General features: G+C 32.8%; 1 protein-coding gene across 3 annotated transcripts in view; it reads left to right on the forward strand.

Moving 5' to 3' along the window:
• NUBPL (nucleotide binding protein like) overlaps positions 1-19836 on the forward strand; it is a 288220-nt gene that overhangs the window by 148367 nt on the left and 120017 nt on the right. Inside the window, exon 12 of one of the 3 annotated variants that reach the window (XM_023521150.1) lies at positions 5656-7350. The exons of 1 other annotated variant lie outside the window; for it this stretch is intronic. In XM_023521150.1, the coding sequence (XP_023376918.1) occupies positions 5656-5718 (63 nt within the window). In that variant the 3' untranslated portion in view covers positions 5719-7350. Of the gene's footprint in view, positions 1-5655; positions 7351-19836 lie in introns of those variants that run through there. One more of the 3 variants, XM_011376409.2, reaches the window with a different exon arrangement.

Consider the following 19836-nt stretch of genomic DNA (forward strand, 5'->3'; position numbering starts at 1 on the left):
TATTTTAATAACTATGATTAGGGAGGTGAGGTGGAAAAACTAGAAGTGTTTCATTGGGGATGTAGTTGATAGATTTTTAAGATTGCTGAGGTTTATGACTTTAAGCACAAAATATTTTATTTTACTCTTTTTAGAAAATAGAGATTAAATTAATCATATGTATCTCTTCTTTCCTAAATAGCACTTGCTATTTAAGTTGAAAAAAGTCATTTATCTGATACATCAGTTTGGGTATAGTTTTTATACTCCTTTGCTGAACAGTCCCAAACAATCTTCTAATAGTTTCTCTCATTTTTTCTTATTTAACAAGTATAATGTTATAGTACTGTTGTTTTGTTTTTGTTCTTTTTAAAATTAAACTGTAGTTGGCATACAGTATTCTATATACAGTTTGAAGTGTATAGCATAGTGATTCAACATCTATATAACATATGAAGTGATCATGGCAATTCTAGTAACATTCTGTCACCATACAAAGTTATTGCAATGTTATTGACTATATTCCCTATGCTGTACATTACATCCTGTGACTTATTTATTCCAGTTATTTTATAACTGGAAATTTGTACCTCTTAAGCCCCTTCACATTTTTGTCCATCTTCTACCCTACTTCCCTCTGGCAACCATCATTTTGTTTTCTATATCTGAGTTTGTTTCAGTTTTGTTTTGCTCATTTGTTTTGACCTTCAGATTCTACATATAAGTGAGATCATATAGTGTTTGTCTTTCTCTGTCTGACTTATTTCACTTAGTTTAATAACCTCTAGGTCTATTCATGTTGTCACAAATGGCAAGATTTTATTCTTTACATGGCTGAGTAATATTCCAGTGTGTGTGTGTGTGTGTGTGTGTGTGTGTGGTGTGTGTGTGTATCACATCATATCTTTATTCACTCATCTGTTGATGGATGCCTAAGTTGCTTCCATATCTTGGCTATCGTAAATAATGTTGAAATGTACATAAGTGTACATATATTTTTTCGAATTAGTGGGTTTTTTAAAAAATTTCTTCAAGTAAATTCCCAGACATGCATTTGCTGGTTCATATGTTAGTTCTGTTTTTAATATTTTGAGGAATCTGCATACTATTTTCCCTAGTGGCTGTACCAATTTACAGTTCCACCAACAGTGTGTGAGGGTTCCTTTTTGTCTACATCCTCGCCAACTCTTGTTACTTGTTTTTTTGATAATAGCCATTCTGACAGATGTGAGGTGATATATCAGTGTGGTTTCGATTTGCATTTCCCTGATGATTAGTGATGTTGAGCATCTTTTCATTTGTCTATTGGCCATCTGTATGTCTTCTTTGGAGAAGTGTCTATTTGGATCGTTTATTATTTTTTGATGTTGAGTTGTATGAGTTCTTTATATATTTTGGGTATTAATCTCTTATCAGATATATCATTTATAAATATCTTCAGTTCTGTAGGTTTTCTTTTCATTTCATTGATGGTTTTCTTTTATGTGCAAAAGCATTTTAGCTTGATGTAGTCCCATTTGTTTATTTTTGCTTTTGTTGCTCTTGTCTGAGAGGCCATATATAAAAAAATACTGTTAAGGCCTATGTCAAAGAGTTTACTGCCTGTGTTTTCTTCTAGGAGTTTTATAGTTTCAGGTCTTGCGTTTAAGTCTCTAATCCATTTTGAGCTTATTTTTGTATGTGGTGTAAGAAAACAGTCTAGTTTTATTTTATTTTTTTTCATGTATCTGCCAGTTTTCTCATCAACCATTTATTTTTGAAGCAGCTATCTTTTCCCCATTGTATATTCTTGCTTTCTTTATCATAGATTAATTGACCAAATAAGTGTGGGTTTATTTATGGGCTCTTGGTTCTGTTCCATTGATCTGTATGTCTGTTTTTGTGCCAGTACCGCACTGTTTTGATTGTTATAGCTTTATAGTATAGTTTGAAATCAGGGAGCGTTATACCTCCAGCTTTGTTCTTCTTTCTCACGATTGCTTTGGCTGTTCAGGATCTTTTGTGGTTTTATATAAAGTACTGTTATTTTGTCCATCCATAAGTACTACACCTTTCATTCTAGTTTGCTTCTCTAGTCATGTGTGAACTGGAAAATAAAAGATCCAAGCTTGGTTAGAGTTGTGAATAAAGTAAGAGTAAATTGACAGTCAGGAACTTTAGATAAATAAAGTAGGTTTACTTCGAGTTATCCTTTTCAGGGACTGAGAGCTCCTTTCCCTTTCTTAAGGGTCAACAGTTATGATACAGGAGATCGAGTTGCTGAGAATATGATCTCTGAGTAAATACAGTATTGCACTTATCATTGGTTTTCTTTTCTTTATCTTTTAGGTAATATTAAATTTCCTTCTCAGTCTTTACTTGGAAATATTTCAGATGAACAAAATCCATAACCCTTTATTTCTTTCATAATTGAAGTCTGGTAATTCTAACTACCATAAGTATACTTTACTTTATGCAGTGAATGAAAAGTTGCATGAAAATTGAAATGCCTCCTGACAGCAGACTATTTAAAGACATTCTGTGGCGATTATGATGGATAAGATTAATTACTTACTAGTTTATCTCAGTTATGAGTTTACATTTCTTAATATTTTTCCACCTGTCTATTGTTGCTTTTTTCTTCGATATTTTTCAAAAGCGAGGAACATTTTAAGAAGTTAAAAGAATGCAATATAGTATAGAACAAATAAAAACCATCAAGAGATAATATGAGTTAAAACTCTAAGCAAGTGTCTGTGGAGTTTTTTGTAGTTGTATATTTTTTAAATCTCATTAACATCTGCATAAAAATTAGACTTTTTATATTACTGTTGTTGGGTGACATTAGTGAGAATGTGAACTGCCTAACCCTTTGTGGTTTAAGCTAGATTTGATTTGGTGAGTTGTGCTATAAGATATTTCTGGTACAGACTTTCAAATATAAGTTGGAACTTTATTATCTTAAAATTTCTAAATTATTACCTCATAGTCTTAACATGAAAAGTGTATAATAAATTGGAACTTCAGATCTTTAAAAACAAAAGATAAATGAACAAAACTCTTTATAAAACTTCTTGCTCTTTGGTTGCCATCCATTTCCTTTTAACTTATTAATGATAGAGCAGGCAAATAGGATCCAGCTGTATTATCTGTGCCTCTAGATGGCCCAATAAAAGATCTTGGATAGGAGAGAAAGGTTAATCTGTATAGACTTGAGTTGATGAAAAAGAGAGTATTAATATTTTGAGAAATCTAAGTTATACTTTTTACATACAATGTGTGTTTGCTATTTGCTGGTTATGGATTTAACAAAAGCGGGTATTTAATTTACTTATTCCTCAGTTAGGAAAAGTACCCCAAAGGACATGTTACTATGAGCCCGTCCATAAAATTGTAAATTACTTGTAGAGGACAAAATAGTAATAATAATGGCCACCAATATTTATTATTTGCTTCTTCTGTGCCAGCACTTCACATACTTTATTTTCAATACTCCTTCAAACCCTTCGAGGTAGATACTGTTGTTATAACCATTATACAGATGTGGAAACTGTGCCTAGAAAGGTTAAGTGATTAACCCAAGGCCTCAAAACTAGTAAGTAATGGAGCTAAGATTTTATGCCTGTCTGACTTAAAGTCCCCAAATCTTCACCAGTGAGCTATTCTACCTCCCTTTAACATTATTATATCCCACAGATTTCCCAAAACAATGCCTCATACACAATAAGAACCAAAAAGGATTTGTTGAAATAATACTGCATTGGCTGAAAAATTCAATCTCAACAGTTTTGTAGAAATTGAAACTGTTAAACTAAGCACTTTTAGTGGTTTCTCAGCAAATGACAATCTAACCATTACTTTGAGTGTCCTATATTGAAAGTTTAAGTTTGGAGATGGTCCTTTAAAAAATGAAGGTTAAATGTAGCAAATTTGATTGGAATCATTCAGTATTTTGTGTAGTCTGATAGGTATGTCTCTAATTTAACGTAAGAACTAAAAGATTATAGAATGATGGCCTTGTCTTAGCTTGCCTTAATGAACTTTAAATTTTCATCAGAAAATATTAAATACCTAGGAAAGCTACTAGGAGATTAAAAAGGTATTTATAAAGATGCATGGGTGAAAATCAGCACATTAAAGAAAAATATTCTTTATAAAGTACATGTTATTTCCATTTCTAAACAAAAACTATTATTTCTGTTAACTGTAGCAGGGACTGAAACCATTTTTAGACAAAGCATTACATTATGATTATTTGTGACTTGGATTTTCTGTTTCATATGTAATGTCGTAAAAGGAGCTGGGCTTTGGAGCCTGGTGGGCCCAGGTTTGAATATTTCCCAGCCTTCTGACTTTGTGACCTTGAGCAAACAACTCCCAGTTTCTTTATCCAAGTTGAGCCGATGATGCTTATTTTACCTCAGTGAGATTACTTATGTGAGGTACTTGGTATAGTGGGTACACAATAAAAGAATTTAAGTCCTTATTCATGTTTTGAAAACTATTCTTTTTTTAAAAAGATATACTCAAATGAAATTTTAAAACTTTTCTGCTAAAATAAAGCATAATTCATACATTAGGGTTCAAGCATAGTTATTTTACATGAAGATATGTGAAACACACTAAAGCATTTCATCAAATAAGGGTAAATATAGATCTTAAACAGTTCTTTTACTGTGCAGAGTCAGAAAGTTGGACAGCTCATCTTGTATTAGCAGTAAATCTTTCTGGGTCTTGGTTTCCTCGTCTTATAAAATGGGGATAAGGACAGAATTTATTCCTTAGGGTAGCTGTGAGGATAAATGAAATAATACTTGGCAAATATTAAGTACTGTAGTAAGTTTTGGCCATTATTAGTAGTAGTAGTTAGTAGTTGTAGTAGTTGTATATAGTCAATTCTAAGTATATAAATATATAAATTAATAGTTTTAGAAAGTCTTAGGTTGTTTATAGAAAGTCTTACTGTTGTTTCTGACAGTTACTTTCATAGATAAAATAGAAAAAAATAAGAGGTATTCATTTGTATTGCAATTGTTTAAAGTTCTTTAAATGCAAATGTCGTAACCATTGTTCTAACCAGACTGTGAGCATTGGGTTAGTTTGTGGTGTACTCGGTGGCTTGGGAGCTGCTTTTTTGTGTTCTACTGCCCTGGGGGTTCCAGAGATGAAGGGTGTAAAACTGATCCCAGGAATTCTTCCATGATCCCCAAAACTCAGCGGGTGAAGGAGCCTGCAGGTGCTTGGTGCTGGTATTAGATGCCATTCTCAGAGAGAATAAAGAAAATGTTTTCCAAAGACAAACAATGGGGTGGTAATAGTCCCCTTTAAAATGACTAACAGCTTTTATGCCAAAGAAGTGTTGGCAGTATCTAACTCAGAATATTATTTTTTCAGAAGAGGAAGGTGTAATTTTTCTGCAGCTAGACCAGGTTGCTCGTTTGCTGATACAGGAATTAGAGTTTTGAAAACAGTAATTGCTGGTACTAAATATTTTTTCAAAAAGTCATCCTCCAAATAGTCATCTTCCAAATAATCTAAAATTCTTCCTTCCCCCACCCGCAGTATAGGCAGCAGTATCTTCTCACTCGCTCAGCCTTTTCACTATTAAACTCAGTGGACAACTACGGCAAACAGTTCATGAGTCATTTGACATGTGTTGGGGAGAGATATAGCACAAACTTATCTGTTCTTTTCCAGGCCAAAGCTTACCTGAGGATAGCTGCAGAAGTGGTAAGAAGATTGCCACCCCCTCTGCAGTGATTCCCTAAGTGTACTGGAAATTTACCTGCTGCTTGACAATAAGAAGACCTTTGGAAATCAGCAGTGTAGTGGTAAAACCTACAGAAATGATAGCAATCATAGTTATTTTCTTGTATTTCCAAAGAAATAATGTCTTATTTTCAGATTTGATTTGCTAAGCAATGCCTCGCAAATAAAATTTTTACGTATCGAAGCTAACTGCTACATTTATGAATTTTTTTGAAAGCCGATGTGTGCCAACTGCACAGAACTGCATCTTATTTTATTAAACTACCCCTTGAGGAATCATGAATTTATATTACAAGCTCAACCTTCAGTTGAGGAGAGAACAGCACTCTTCTTGCAGGACTGCAGAGCTCGACATTTAAAGTATTTACTGAATTCATGTAAAGACATAAGTGTGACACCCCTCCCTCAGGCAGTTTGGTCTGAGTTTGAATCCTGCCTCTAGTACTGTCTTGGACATATTCTTACTGTAGATTAAACCTACTTCTTCATCTGGACAGGACTCTACCCTAGACATAATGAATGTGAATCTCCAGCAGTGGAGCCTGGACATATGTATTTTTAATAAGATCATGATTTTGATGATTTTCATTATGATGGTAATAATAGTAATAATAGCTAACATTTATCATGTGTTTTCTTGTATCCTTATAGTTAATGTTCTATTTGTATGAATGGGGTGCTGTTGTTATTTATCTCCATTTTACAGATGAGGAAACTGAGGTACAGGAAAGTTAAGTGTCTTGCTGAGGGTTACTATTTTAGTAAAGGATGGAGCTGGAATTTAAACTTTGGCAATTGGATCCTTCCTTTTGTAAGCAAAGGGCATTTGCTTACTTCAAAAGAGGAATGTAGTATTTAACATTTCCTCAAACTCCTGAAATCCCCTCTCCCTACTCTACCACTTTGTGGGAGCATTTCATGGTGAATACACTTTGAAAAACATGTATCTTGTCTAATTAAGGCTCAGAGAGAGAGTCAAGGGCTTCTCAAGGTCAGGTATCAAGATGGTTGTAAAGCCACAAGTACTAATAAGAGTCATTAATTAATCCTCAGTTATAGAGAAGTGATCTATGACCTTTGGCAACTGCCTTGATGTCCTTTCCTCTGTAAATAGCCAGAAAATTAGGCAGAGTTACATATCATTATAAACATGTTTTCACACTTATGTTCCCATAAAAGATTATACATGGTTGTTTATAGCAGCTTTAATATTGTAATAGCCAAAACGACCCAGAATTTTTTGGTGGGTGAATGGTTAAACAATCTGTGGTATATCCATAGTATGGAATACTACTCAGCAATGAAAAAGAAGAAACTGTGGATACATGCTATATAACCTGGATAAATTCCAGAGAATTATACTGAATTAAAAAGCTAATTTCAAAAGGTTATGTACCAGACGATTTCATTTATATGACCTTCTTGAAATGACAAAACTATAGAAATGGAGAATAAACTAGTGGTTTCCAGGGGTTAGGAAGGGAGTTGTGGAGGATGGGAACTGTGTATATCTAGAAAAGGACAACACAAGGGATCCTTGTAAATGGAAATGTTCTGTATCATGACTGTATCAACGTCAGTATCTTGGTTGAGATATTGTACTATAGTTTTGCAAGATGTTACCATTGGAGGAAGTCGGGTAAAGGGTACAATGGAATCTCTCTGCATTATTTTTTTACAACTGCATTTGAATCTACAATTATTTCAAAATAAAAATAAAAGTTTAATCTAAAAAAAAAACAAATATGCTGTATGTCTGAACTGAATGTCCTGGAAAAAATTATCTATGCTAATTAAAATCATAAATAGAAGTAATTGTGGACATGCGCAATCATCATTAATCACTCTGAGAAGGAAATAATGACTTTAAGTTGTAGATATTTATTAGTGTTTTTATTGTCTTTTCAGGGTAGGCCAGTATAGATAATCATTGAGCACTTCTAAATACCAGAAAGCAAGTACTTAAACTTTACCTGGAAAAAGAATGATTTGAGTAAGCTCCAGGCTCTTAAAGTTGTATGTCATTATTTAATATATCTGATGGAGAAATGAGAAAGATAGTCTTTATTCATAAATACATGAAGATTTACATATATAATTACCAACTCTCTTCTCCTTCTCCCTTACCTCCTAGTCTCTGCAGACACTTCCAGGAAAGCCACTGAAAAAGTAGTGGTTGGAGTATATACACAGGTTCAGAAGTGGTAGAAGGGAAAGTCTCTCTAATTGCAGAATGAAGCTTATTCTAAAATTTTGCCCATGGCAGCCTTTGCTAAGCTTTAGAGAGCTGACTTCAAAGACAGACTATCAAGCATAACTATTCTACCTGTTGTTAGGGGTAATATTTATTCCTCATTCTTCACATTTTCATAGAGTGTAGAGAATTTCCATTTCACTATCCAGGAGGGAAAGGCAAGCTCCCCAACCCACGCCATTCCAGGAAAGAAGGAGTGACTCATCTTACCAGAAAATATCTTCCTGTCTATATTTCTTTGATTTCAGCCAAATCCTGAGTTTTCTGAGGCAGGCAACAGGGAAACCTGAAGTTTTCCATCTCTGCCTCGGACTCGGATGGCAAATCCATCTAATTTAGGGGTAAGGTATTCAGTAATCCTGCTTTTGATCAGTAATACAGCTTACATATTTTTTACCTTTACATGAATTCTGTGCCAGTCAGTTCCAAAAAGGGGAAGAAACCCCCCAACCACACTCCCCAAAAACACAAAATACTTTCCTAGAATCCTACAAAATTAAAACCAAAGAGTATATTTGAAGCACCTCTGGTAAAAAAAAATAAAAAATAAATAAGTTCACCAGTGACCACAAGATATTTTGGGGAGATGTGGGGAAAGTTATTATGAAGTATATTACATACACAGACAGCCAAGCACAGAAGACATAAATATACAGGTCAGTTAATTATCTACAATGTGAGTATCCATGTCACTACCAACCAGGTTAAGAAGTAGGACGCTGCCAGCATCCCAGGAGCCCCTGTGTTTTCCTTCACAATCACTATCCTCTTTTTCCCTTACAGAGTTAACCACATGCTGATGTTTTAACACCTAAGCTTGTTCTCTTAAACATTATAGTTTTGTCTATTCTTTAAAATTTATATTAAATGGAATTATACAGTATTTTATTCCATATTAGCTGCTTGCATTTTGTTTCATGTTGACTGCTTTTGTTCTATATTATATTTCTGAGATCCATGTCTCTTGTTGCATGTAGTTATGATTTGTTCATATTCTTTGCTATAGAACATTCCATTGTTTGAATACCCAACTTATCCATTCCATTGTAGATGGATATTTAGATTGATTCCAGCATTTTACTATTATAAATAATGCTGTTCTGAACATTCTTGTACGTGTGTGTGTGTGTGTGTGTGTGTGTGTGTATTTTTTTTGGTATTTATGTGCTTGAATTTCTGTTGAGTTATTTCTGAGAGTGGAATTGCTGGTAGTTGTTTAGTGTTATCTCATTGTGGTTTTAACTTGCATTTCCTGATTACAAATGAATTTGAGCACCTTTATCTGCATTTATTGACTAATAAATATCCTCTTTTGTGTCATGCCAGTCAAATATCTTGCCCATTTTTCTGTTGTGTTGCTGCAGAATATATATATTTTTATATTCTTGTTATGGATCCCTGACTGTTTTATGTGTTGCAGATATCTTTCCCACTCTATAACTTGTCTTTTACTGTCTTAATAGTGTCATTTAGTAAACAAAGGATCTTAATTTTAATGTATTCAAATTTATTCTTTTTTTATGATTATTAATTTTTGTGCAGTGCCCTAAAGTTATGAACACATTATCCTATATCAGCTTCTAGAAGTTATAGAATTTTTTGCCTTTTACATTTAGTTCTAAAACCCATTTGGAAGTGTTTTTTTTGGTTATTAGGTGAGGTAGACTTTAAGTTTTTTTTCTTATGAATATCTAATTGTCCCAGTACTACTAGGACTGTCCTTTCCTCTACTATTCTGCAGTACCACTTTTGTTATATATTAAATGTCTGTGTTTTCATAGGTCTATTTCTGGACTTTCTATTCTGTTCTGTTAATTTACTTTTGTGTCTTTGCAACAATAACTCACTGTCTTGTTTATCATCACCTGTTGTTCTTCAAGAATGTTTTGGCAATTCTCATTTTTTTGCATTTCTATATAAATGTTAGGGGCAGTGTGTAAAGTTCAAAAATAACAAACTACTAGAGAGTTTCAGTTTTGCTTAGGATAGAGAAGACTGGAAAGAGTATCATACCCATCCTTAGAACAGGAACAAACTGTATGATCTATAAAATCATAACTTTTCTTAAACCGACCAAAGTACCTAAGTTATAGTTCATTCGACTCTCTTGAAATGTAAGGAAAGTCAGACCCCTCTAAGGAGAGACAGGATGCAAGCATTACCTCACCTTTGGCAGAACAAAGAATAGCTGTCAAGCTCCCTACAAAAGGGTAAAAATTCAGTGAAAAATTTTAACAAATTGCTAAAAACTGAGTGGGATAACAGAAGCTAGAAACCCTGATGCTGCTAACAGAAGGGGTGTTTGCATTCACTCATAGGCTTTTCTTGTGGACCTTATTGGTGTTAAGAGAATAATTGAGCACGGGGCAGGGAACTAGAAAAAGTCTTCCTTAGTGGTATAGGCCTGGAGGAGGAAAGCAGCTGCCTTGGTGAGAAAAACACAAAGGCTTCCCTGACCTTTCTTCCCTATGGGACAAACACCATAAGTTGGGAAGGAGGGGTAGCAAACCTTGTCCTCAGATGAAGACCCATTATGACTGGGCTAGAGAAAATAGAAAAACCCTCTATTTCAGAGGGAGGAACAGGAAGCCATCCTGGCCCCAAGATATTAAAGATACCTTATTCTGGGAGAGGTGAGGGGTGGGACCAATGAGAAAGCCCAATTGCCAAGACTCAGGGACACAGGGTTTGCCTAAAGCTGAGGCCAGACCAGTACAACAGAGAACCCCTAGTGCAAGCTAGCAAGCACTGTGTTTGAAGCAACAGCCGTCTACTGCTGGAGGAGGAAATAATAATGTAATAGAGAAGGGCAAAAACTAAGTATGGAATAGGAAAAAAGAAAATATCCTTTGGCAACCCATCCTTAAACTTACGTGCAAGATAATACCAGAAGGATTCAAAGCTAATGGTGTACTGAAGATAACCATAACAACAATAAAACATAAACAGGATCAACTCCTGACCAGTTTGACTCAAAGCTGCACATTAAGACTCTAGCTAAAGAAGAGGCATACCCATATTTAGCCATAAGTGCTATTTACTTCAGTTTCTGCTGTCCTACTCATGATAACCAGTATTTAGTTTAAACATTATAGGGCATAAAAAGCAAGAAAAATCAACTCCCTATCAAGAGACAAAGCATTCAACAGAACCAATCAGAGATGACTCAGACGGTACTGTCAAATAAGGAATTTTAAAATGGTTATAATTAATATGTTAAAGAGTCTAGTGGAAAAGGTGGATGACATGCTTCATCAGATGAGGAGCTTCACAGAGAGGTAGAAACCATAACAAGTTAAATAGAAATATTAGAAATTAAAAAACACGGTAATAGAGATGAAGAATGCCTTTGGGCTCATCAGTAAACTTGACAAGTGAAGAAAGAAGTGATGAACTTGAAGATAGGTAAACAGGAACTACACAAATTGAAGCATAAAGAATAAGGAATTTAAAACATGTACACATACAAGTAAGAGCTGGGGATAAATTGGCATCTCATAAGGAAAAGAGAGATACAGTGGGACAGACAAAATATTTAAAGAGATAACTGCTAAGAAGTCTCTAAATAAAAGATATTAAACTGGAGAATTCACAAAACTCAGAAAGCCCCAAGCAAGATTTTAAAAATCTAGATATATCATATTGAAACCATTGGAAAAACAAAGATAAGAAAATCTTGTGGGCAGTAAGTAAAAAATTCACATTACAGACAGACAACAAAAATAATATGACTTACAAACAGACCTGCTGCAAATAAGCCATAAGACAATGGAGGGACATCTGGATTTACAAAACTGTAAATCCAGAGTTCTATATCAATGAAAATAACATTCAAAAAGGAAAAATTTTTAGACCAACGCTGAGAGAATTCATTAATAGCAGACTCTATTACAGTAAATGCTATAGGAAGTTCTTCAAGAAGGACTAGAGTACCAGATAAAAACTTTGACCTATAAAAAGAGATGAAGATCTCTGAAAAGGGTTAAAGATAAATAGTATCTAGTATCTTATTTTTTACCATTCTAAAAGACAATTGACTGTCTAAATACAAAATAATAGCAATATATTATAGATTTATAGCATATATAGAAGAAAAATATGTGACAACAATAACAGAAGATGAGGGGAATATATTGGGAGTACACTATTGTAAGGTTCTTACACTAACTAGAAATAGTATAATATTATTTGAAAGTAGATTGTGATTAATTAAAGCCAAACATTTTGAATTTATTTTTTAAATATTTATTTAATTGAAGAAATTATTAAAAAAAATTTTCCCCCCGTCTACCTCCCGCTCTGGTAACCACTAGTCCATTGTCCGTGTCCATGAATCTGTTTGTTTGTCCTGTTCATTTGTTGCTTTTAGGTTTATATCCCACATATAAGTGATATCATGTGATTTTCAACTTTTTTCATCTGGCCTATTTTGCTTAGTATGATTATTTCAAGGTCCATCCATGTTGCTGAAAATGACAGTATTTCCTCTCTTCTTATGGCTGAGTAATATTCCATTATATATATACCACAGCTTCTTTAGCCAATCATCTATCATAGGACACTTCGGACATTTTGATTTTAAAACAACTAACATTTTCTTAAATGAAGTTCATAATAAGCCAGTAGTAGAGATAAAATGGAATCATAAATACTTAGTCTGCAATGAGCAGAAATAGAAGTATAACAGGAACAAAGAACAGATAGAAAAAATAGAAAATAGCTAGCAAGATGGCAGATTTTAATCCAAACATAGATAATTACAATGAATGTAAATGTTCAAAACATACTAATTAAAACATTGTCAGAGTGGATAAAAAAGTAATAAGACCCAACTATATACTTTTAAAAGAAATCCATTTAAATATAAAGACACGAATAGGTTAAAGTGAAAGAAAAGGTATATAGTGTAAAAGTTAATCAAAAGTAAGGTGGAATGGCTACAATATCAGGCACAGTAGATTTCAGAACAAGGAACATTATCAAGAATGAAGAGGGAAATTACAAAGTGATAAAGGTGTTAAGTAGACGAGAAGATGTAACGATGCTAATGTGTCTACACCTAACAAAATAGCTGTGAAATATAAGGAGTTAAAAATTGATGAGACTAAGAATAAAAGCAGATGAACCTGCAATTTCAGTTGGAGATTTCAATACTTCTTTCAGTAATCGATGGAACAAGACAATTGATAAGTGTTAGAAGACCTGAACGACATTTATGATCAACACTTAAAGACCACGTCATCCCAAAACAGCAGAATGCATATTATTTTCAAGTGCACATGGGACATTCACCAAGATATATCATATTCTGGGCCATAAAAGATATGTCAACATATTTAAAATAACAGAAATTATATAGAATATATTCTCTTACCATAGCAGAATTAAATAGAATTCGATACAAAAAAAATCTGAAAACCCCCAATTATTTGGAAATATAACAAAAATATGCATCCAAGTATCAAAGAGGAAGGAACAAGGGAAATTATAAAATATTTTGACTGAAAAGAAATTAAAACACCAAAATTTGTGCGATGTAACTAAAGTAGTGCTTAGTGCTTATGGCACTAAATGCTTGTAATTAGAAAAGTAGAAATATCAACGAAAGAATTTTCCACATGAAAAGCCTAGCCATAGAAGAACAAATGAAATCCAAAGCAAACAGAAAGAAATAAATGAAATTGAGAAGAAAAGCAATAGAGAAAATCAATGAAATCAAAGGTTGGTGTTTTGAAAAGGAGAACAAAATTGACAAACGTCTAGCTATACACATTTAGAAAAGAGAGAAGGAGAGAAGACATGAATTACCAATATCAGGTGAAAGAGGGAACATCAGTAAGAGTCTACAGGCATTAAAAGTACAATAAGAACTATTACAAACAACTTTATGCCCATTAATTTGACAACTTACATGAAATAGACAAATTTTTTGAAAACGCTAACCATCAAAGCTCACTCAAGAAGAAGTAGGTAACTGAATAGTCATAAATTACTTAAAGAAATGCAATTTGTAATGATGAATTAACGAAGTAAATTCCAGCCCCAGATGCCATCAGTGGCAAAATCTACCTAACATTTAAGAAAAATGCCAGTTCTGCACAAACTTTTCCAGAAAATAGATGAGGAGCACTCTCAATTCATTTTTTGAAGCCAGAATTATCCTGCTACAGACAAATATTCCTCATGAACACAGATACAGAAATACTTGGCAAAATATTATTTAATTGAATCCAGCATTATATAAAAAGGATAATACATTGTGACCAAAAGGTCATTATCCTGGAAATGCAAGATTGCTTCAACATTTGAAAATCAATAAATGTAAACAGCAGATTAAACAAGAAACATACTGAAGAAGGACAGACTAAGGAAGAAAAACCGTATGTTTATCTTAATAGATCAAAAAAAAAGCACATGACAAAATTCAATACTTATGATAAAAATTAGCAAAGTAGGAATAAAACACAACTTTTGCAACCCAATAAAAAGCATCTGCAAAATATCTACAGCTAACATCATAACTAATGGTGAAAGACTGACTGCTTTCCTCCTAAGGCTGGGAACAAGGAATGGCTGACCAAGTTCACCACTTTTATTCAGTATCGTACTGGAAGTCTTAGTGTAATAGAAAAAGAAAAGCATACAGATTAGAAAGCAAGAAATAAAACTATCTCCATTCACAGGCAACAAGAGTTTGAAGAAAATGCTCCCAAATATAAAAAAAAAAGTAACTAGAAATAGTAAGTGAATTTAGCAGAGTCGCAGTATGCAAGGTCAATGTACAGAAATGAATTTTATTCCTATATACAAACAATGAACAATTGGAAATTGAAATGAAAATAGTACAATATATAATAACAAAAACATAAAATGTTTAAATACAAATCTAATAATATGTGTGCAAGATCTGTTATGCTGACAAAAATGAAACACTAACAAAGAAATGAAAGAAAACTTATACAAATAGTGAGAGATAACCATGTTTGTAGTTTGGAAGACTCAATATTGTTTAGATATCTGTTCTCCCCAAATTGATCTATATCCAATGCAATCCTGATCAAAATCTCAGGAGACTCTTGTGTTGAAATCGACAACTTGATTCTAAAATTTATATGGAAATAAAGAGGGTCTAGAATAGCCAAAACAGTTCTGAGAAAAGGTTAAAGTCAAAGAACTTATACTATCTGATTTTAAGACTTATTATAAAGCTGCAGTAATCAAGACAGTGTGGTGTTTGTGTAAAGATAGACATATAGATCCATGAAACAACAGAGAATTCAGAAATAGACATGTACAGATATGATAACTTGATTTTCAACAAAGGTGTCAAAGCAATTCAGTGAGGAATAGATCATCTTTTCAGCAATCGTGCTTGAAGAATTAGACATCTTTTTGCAAAGAAATGAATCTCACCTTAGACCTTACATATTTACAAAAATGAGATCGAAATGAATCATATACCTAAATGCAAAATCTAAAATTATGAAACATCTGGAAGGAAAATTTAGAGGAGAAAATCTTCATGATCTTGAGTTAGGCAAAGATTTTTTTAAATAGGGCACAGAAAATCACTATAAAACTATAAAAGAAAAATTCGATAAATTGTACTTCATTAAAATTAAAACAGCTGTTTGAAAATCAAAATTGAGAAAATTATAAGGCAGTTTATAGACTTGGAAGAAACATTTGTGAAACATATCTGACAAAGAATTTGTATCTAAACTATATAAAAAATTCTTACAACCCATTAATAAGCAGACAAAATCTCAATTTTGAAATAGGCAAAAGATTTTACTAGAGACTTGGTCAAAGAAGAGATACCATTAAAAAATAACATGAGAAATGCTCAACATCTTTAGTCATTAGGGAAATGCAAAAACAAAACAAAAACAAACAAAATACCCACAACGAGATACCACTACAAAGCCACAAAAATGGCTTACAATGAAAAAGATTGAACACTCTGACTGTTGGTGGTGATGTGGATCCACCTCAACTCTCCAACTCTCTGTACACTGTTGGTGGGAACGTAAAACAGTACATTTACATCTGAAAAACAGTCTGACACATTCTAAAAAAGTTAAAAATGCACTTACCATACTATTTAACTTTTCTGCTCCTAGATATTTACCCAAAAGAAACAAAACTTGTATCCACATAGAGACATATACAAATATTCTTAGCAGCTTTGTTTATAATATCTAAAAGCTGAAAACAACTCGAATATCCACCAAAAAGTAAATGGATAAACCAAATTTGTTGTATCTATATAATAGATACAATAAAATGGAATGAATTATTGATGCAATAATATGAATAAATCTTAAAACAATAATACGGAGTGAAAGAGGCAGATAAAAGGTACAATCTGTAAAACTCTATTTATGTACAATGCTAGAAACTGTATCCTTAACTACGTGGCACAGTAAATCAGTGGTTGCCTGGAGATGGATATTGGGGGAGAAAGGATAAGAAGAGAGGGATGGATTAAAAAGGAAATGAGGATACTCTGGGAAATGATAGAAATGTTCATAAACTTGACTATGGTGAAGGTTTCATAGGTATATACAGAGGTCAAAATTCATCAAATTGTACAGTTTAAATATATGCAGTTTATTGCGCATATGTTGTGAAGTTATACTTCAAAGTTTTAAAAATAATGATGTATTAATGAATTGCTTTCTGATATTGGATTATATTTTTTATAAGAATAGTATTTTTATAAGAAGATAACCATTTTTAAATGCCTGAAATATTGCAATGTCCATAAGGTTGTTGTCAAATCTCTTTTTCAAAGTCCCATTTTTTTAAAGTAAATATTGAAAACTAGATGAGCATTCTCTCTTCTGCGTGCTAGAGTGACTACTGACGTTTGGAGTTCAGGTTGAAACTTGAGGATAATCAATTCAATGATTTGCTTTCTTTTCTCCTGCCACATCCTATTGTGTGTCTAAAGCAACTTTTTTTTTTTCACATTTAAAACTATTTTAAGTAATTTGGCTTAAAGTTTCCATAGAGTATAGTGACAACAGAACTTGGTCATAGACCACTTTCCTAATCAGAAACACTTATTTAAGTAATATTTAAACCCAATCTTCAGTGTAAAGCATATCAGTGCTTTGAAAACCTTGTTAAACTCTGAAATTGGATGACTATATAAATATTGATCTGCCATACTTTTAATTTGTTAATTGAAAAGTAGCTAACTTTTATTCCTGGGAATATCAGGTTTATAACAACAGATAACTTGCTTTAAACATAAAAGATGCTTAATAAAAAAGAATATCCTTTAATAAAAAAAAAAAGACAAAAGTGGTTATATATTTGAAATTTTTTTCAAACTACTTTGCTGTTCTTTATTATTTTTAATCTTTTATCGACATTTTAAAGTTCTATAATTATTAGTTTTTGTTTCAGCTAATTTATACTCTATGCCATTGATAATTTTTATACTGCAGGTTAGTTTGGGCCTTTACAATAAACATCAGTTGTCTTTTATAAACTTAATATATCAAGCAGTAACAATTCCTATTTTTTATTATTTTAATTGAGAAATAAGATAGGAACAATAAATTATCTTCAACTATATCTATTTCAAGTATTAAAAAACATTTTGAAGAAGATGGGTGTTGGCAGCTAGTTGAACTGTTATTTAAACATTATTTCTCACACTGTGCCTAATAGATTTAATTATGGTTTACACACTTGTTTCCTTATCATCTCTTCAGATGGAGAACTATACAGATATGTTGTAAACCACCATGAGAATATGTTATTAAGCTGTCTCTGCTGATGAAGGTATTTTCGAATTATGTTGTAAAAGTCTCTTGCAAATAAATTCCATTAAGCACTGGCTTTCTTTTGTAGTTCACTAATCATAGTTACTCACCTAGATCAAGTATAAAAGAAAGTCAACGTATCTGAGCTAAAAGGCCTTATTGTGACTGGACCCAAAAGTTGGCAATAATGATTAGTCTAAAATCCATTTAATATGGATTTTATATTTCTTCGAAAATATTTCAACTCTTTTCCAGTCTGTACTTGCCTCTATGGAGCTCATACTTAAAATTGAGGACACCAAACTATCAGAAAATAAAATTTAAAACTAATAACAGCCAAACTCTGACTTCAAGTACATTAGTAGTTTTAGGGAAGTGCATAGGAGAAAGATCTGGAATCAGGTTTGACAAATAGGTGGTTAAATAGAAGGAAATAATATGAGCAAAGAAATAGGCGGGTATAAGTGGGCTGTGTATAGTATATATGGAGGAGCTATTGGAAAACTAGCCTACTTAGAGATGTAGTTTCATATTTGAAGGTAATGAATAATGGAGTGGAAAAAAATGATCAGATTCCAGAGGGCCTTAAATGCCATGAAAGGTAATTTGACCATGACACAACAAGCAGCCCGTCAAGATTATTTTTAAGTATTTTTTATTTATAATACATGTCTTCTAGACAAAAATATTTTGCAGGTATAAAAAGGCATTCCATGGAAAATAATCCTCCCTTTTAATAGAGCCCAACAAACTGATTTAAAAATTTATATGAAGAGCAAAGATCCAATAATAACTGAAAAACTCCCGAGGAAGAAGAAAAATCAGCAGGAAGAGGAGGGGGAAGAAGAAGGCAACTTGCCCTACCAGATATCAAGACATACTATAAATTTATAGTAATTAAGACAGTTTGGTGTTAATATAGGGAAAGAAAATTAAGAAAAGAGAGCCTAGAAACAGACTGTGTATATCTGAACACTTGATTTATGATAAAATGGATATTGCAGATCACTGGGAAACAGTGCTGGGGAAATTGTTTATCCATATGGAAAAAAAAAAACACAGATCCCTACCTCATGCCATATAAAAATCAATTTTAAAGGTAAAATTATAAAATCTTGAAGAAAATGTAGGATCTTTGTGATTTTCTTAAACAAGATACAAAAGGCACTAATCATAAAATAATGATTGATAAACTTAGCTGCATTAAAATTAAGAATTTCTGTTCAGTAAAAGACATCATATAGAAATTGAGGAGATAAGCTATAAACTGAGAACATAATGCAGCACCTTTAACTAGTTATTCCGAATGATTCAAGGACTCCTACAGATCAATATGTAAGAAAAAAAAGGATGACTTAATTGGAAACTAGGCAATAGAAACAAAATAGTCATTTCACAGAAGAAGAAACATGAATGGCCAATAAACCTAAGAAAAGAAGCTCAATCCCAGAAGTAATCAGGAAAATGCAAATCAAAACCAATGAGATGCCATTTACACTCATTGGATTGTAAAATTAAGGAGTCTCATAAACCAAGTGTTGGAAGGGATTCATTTTTGACTTTGCTGATAAAATGGTAAATGACCACTTTGGAGAACACTTCATTCTAATATTGCAGTCATAACTTACTACTCTGTTCTGGTATTTTCTAGAGGACTTTTTGCATGTGTACACCAGAAGACACATAAGAATGTTCATTGCAGCACTGTTCAGAGTAGCAAAAACCTGCAAATATCCCAAATGCTTGGCAGAAAAATGGATAAGTTTGGCATAGCATAGTCACACCGTAGAATATTATGCAGCAGTAATAATGAATGAACTACAGGTACTTTTTCAAATGGTTGAATCTTAGGAACATAATATACGAAAATGGCAGGTTACAGAAGACTATTTACAGTACAGAGAGCCCATTCCAGCAATGCCATTGCAAAGACTATATACAGTAATGCCATTTTATAAAGCTCAAAAACAAGCAACACCAACTAATATATGATTTAGCCATATAAACATGTGATAAAATTTCTTAAAAACCTATGGGAATGATAAATGTTAAAATCAGGTAAGAGTTACTTTTAAG

This window comes from Pteropus vampyrus, unplaced genomic scaffold (assembly GCF_000151845.1).
Source record: "Pteropus vampyrus isolate Shadow unplaced genomic scaffold, Pvam_2.0 Scaffold297, whole genome shotgun sequence".
NCBI lineage: Eukaryota > Metazoa > Chordata > Mammalia > Chiroptera > Pteropodidae > Pteropus > Pteropus vampyrus.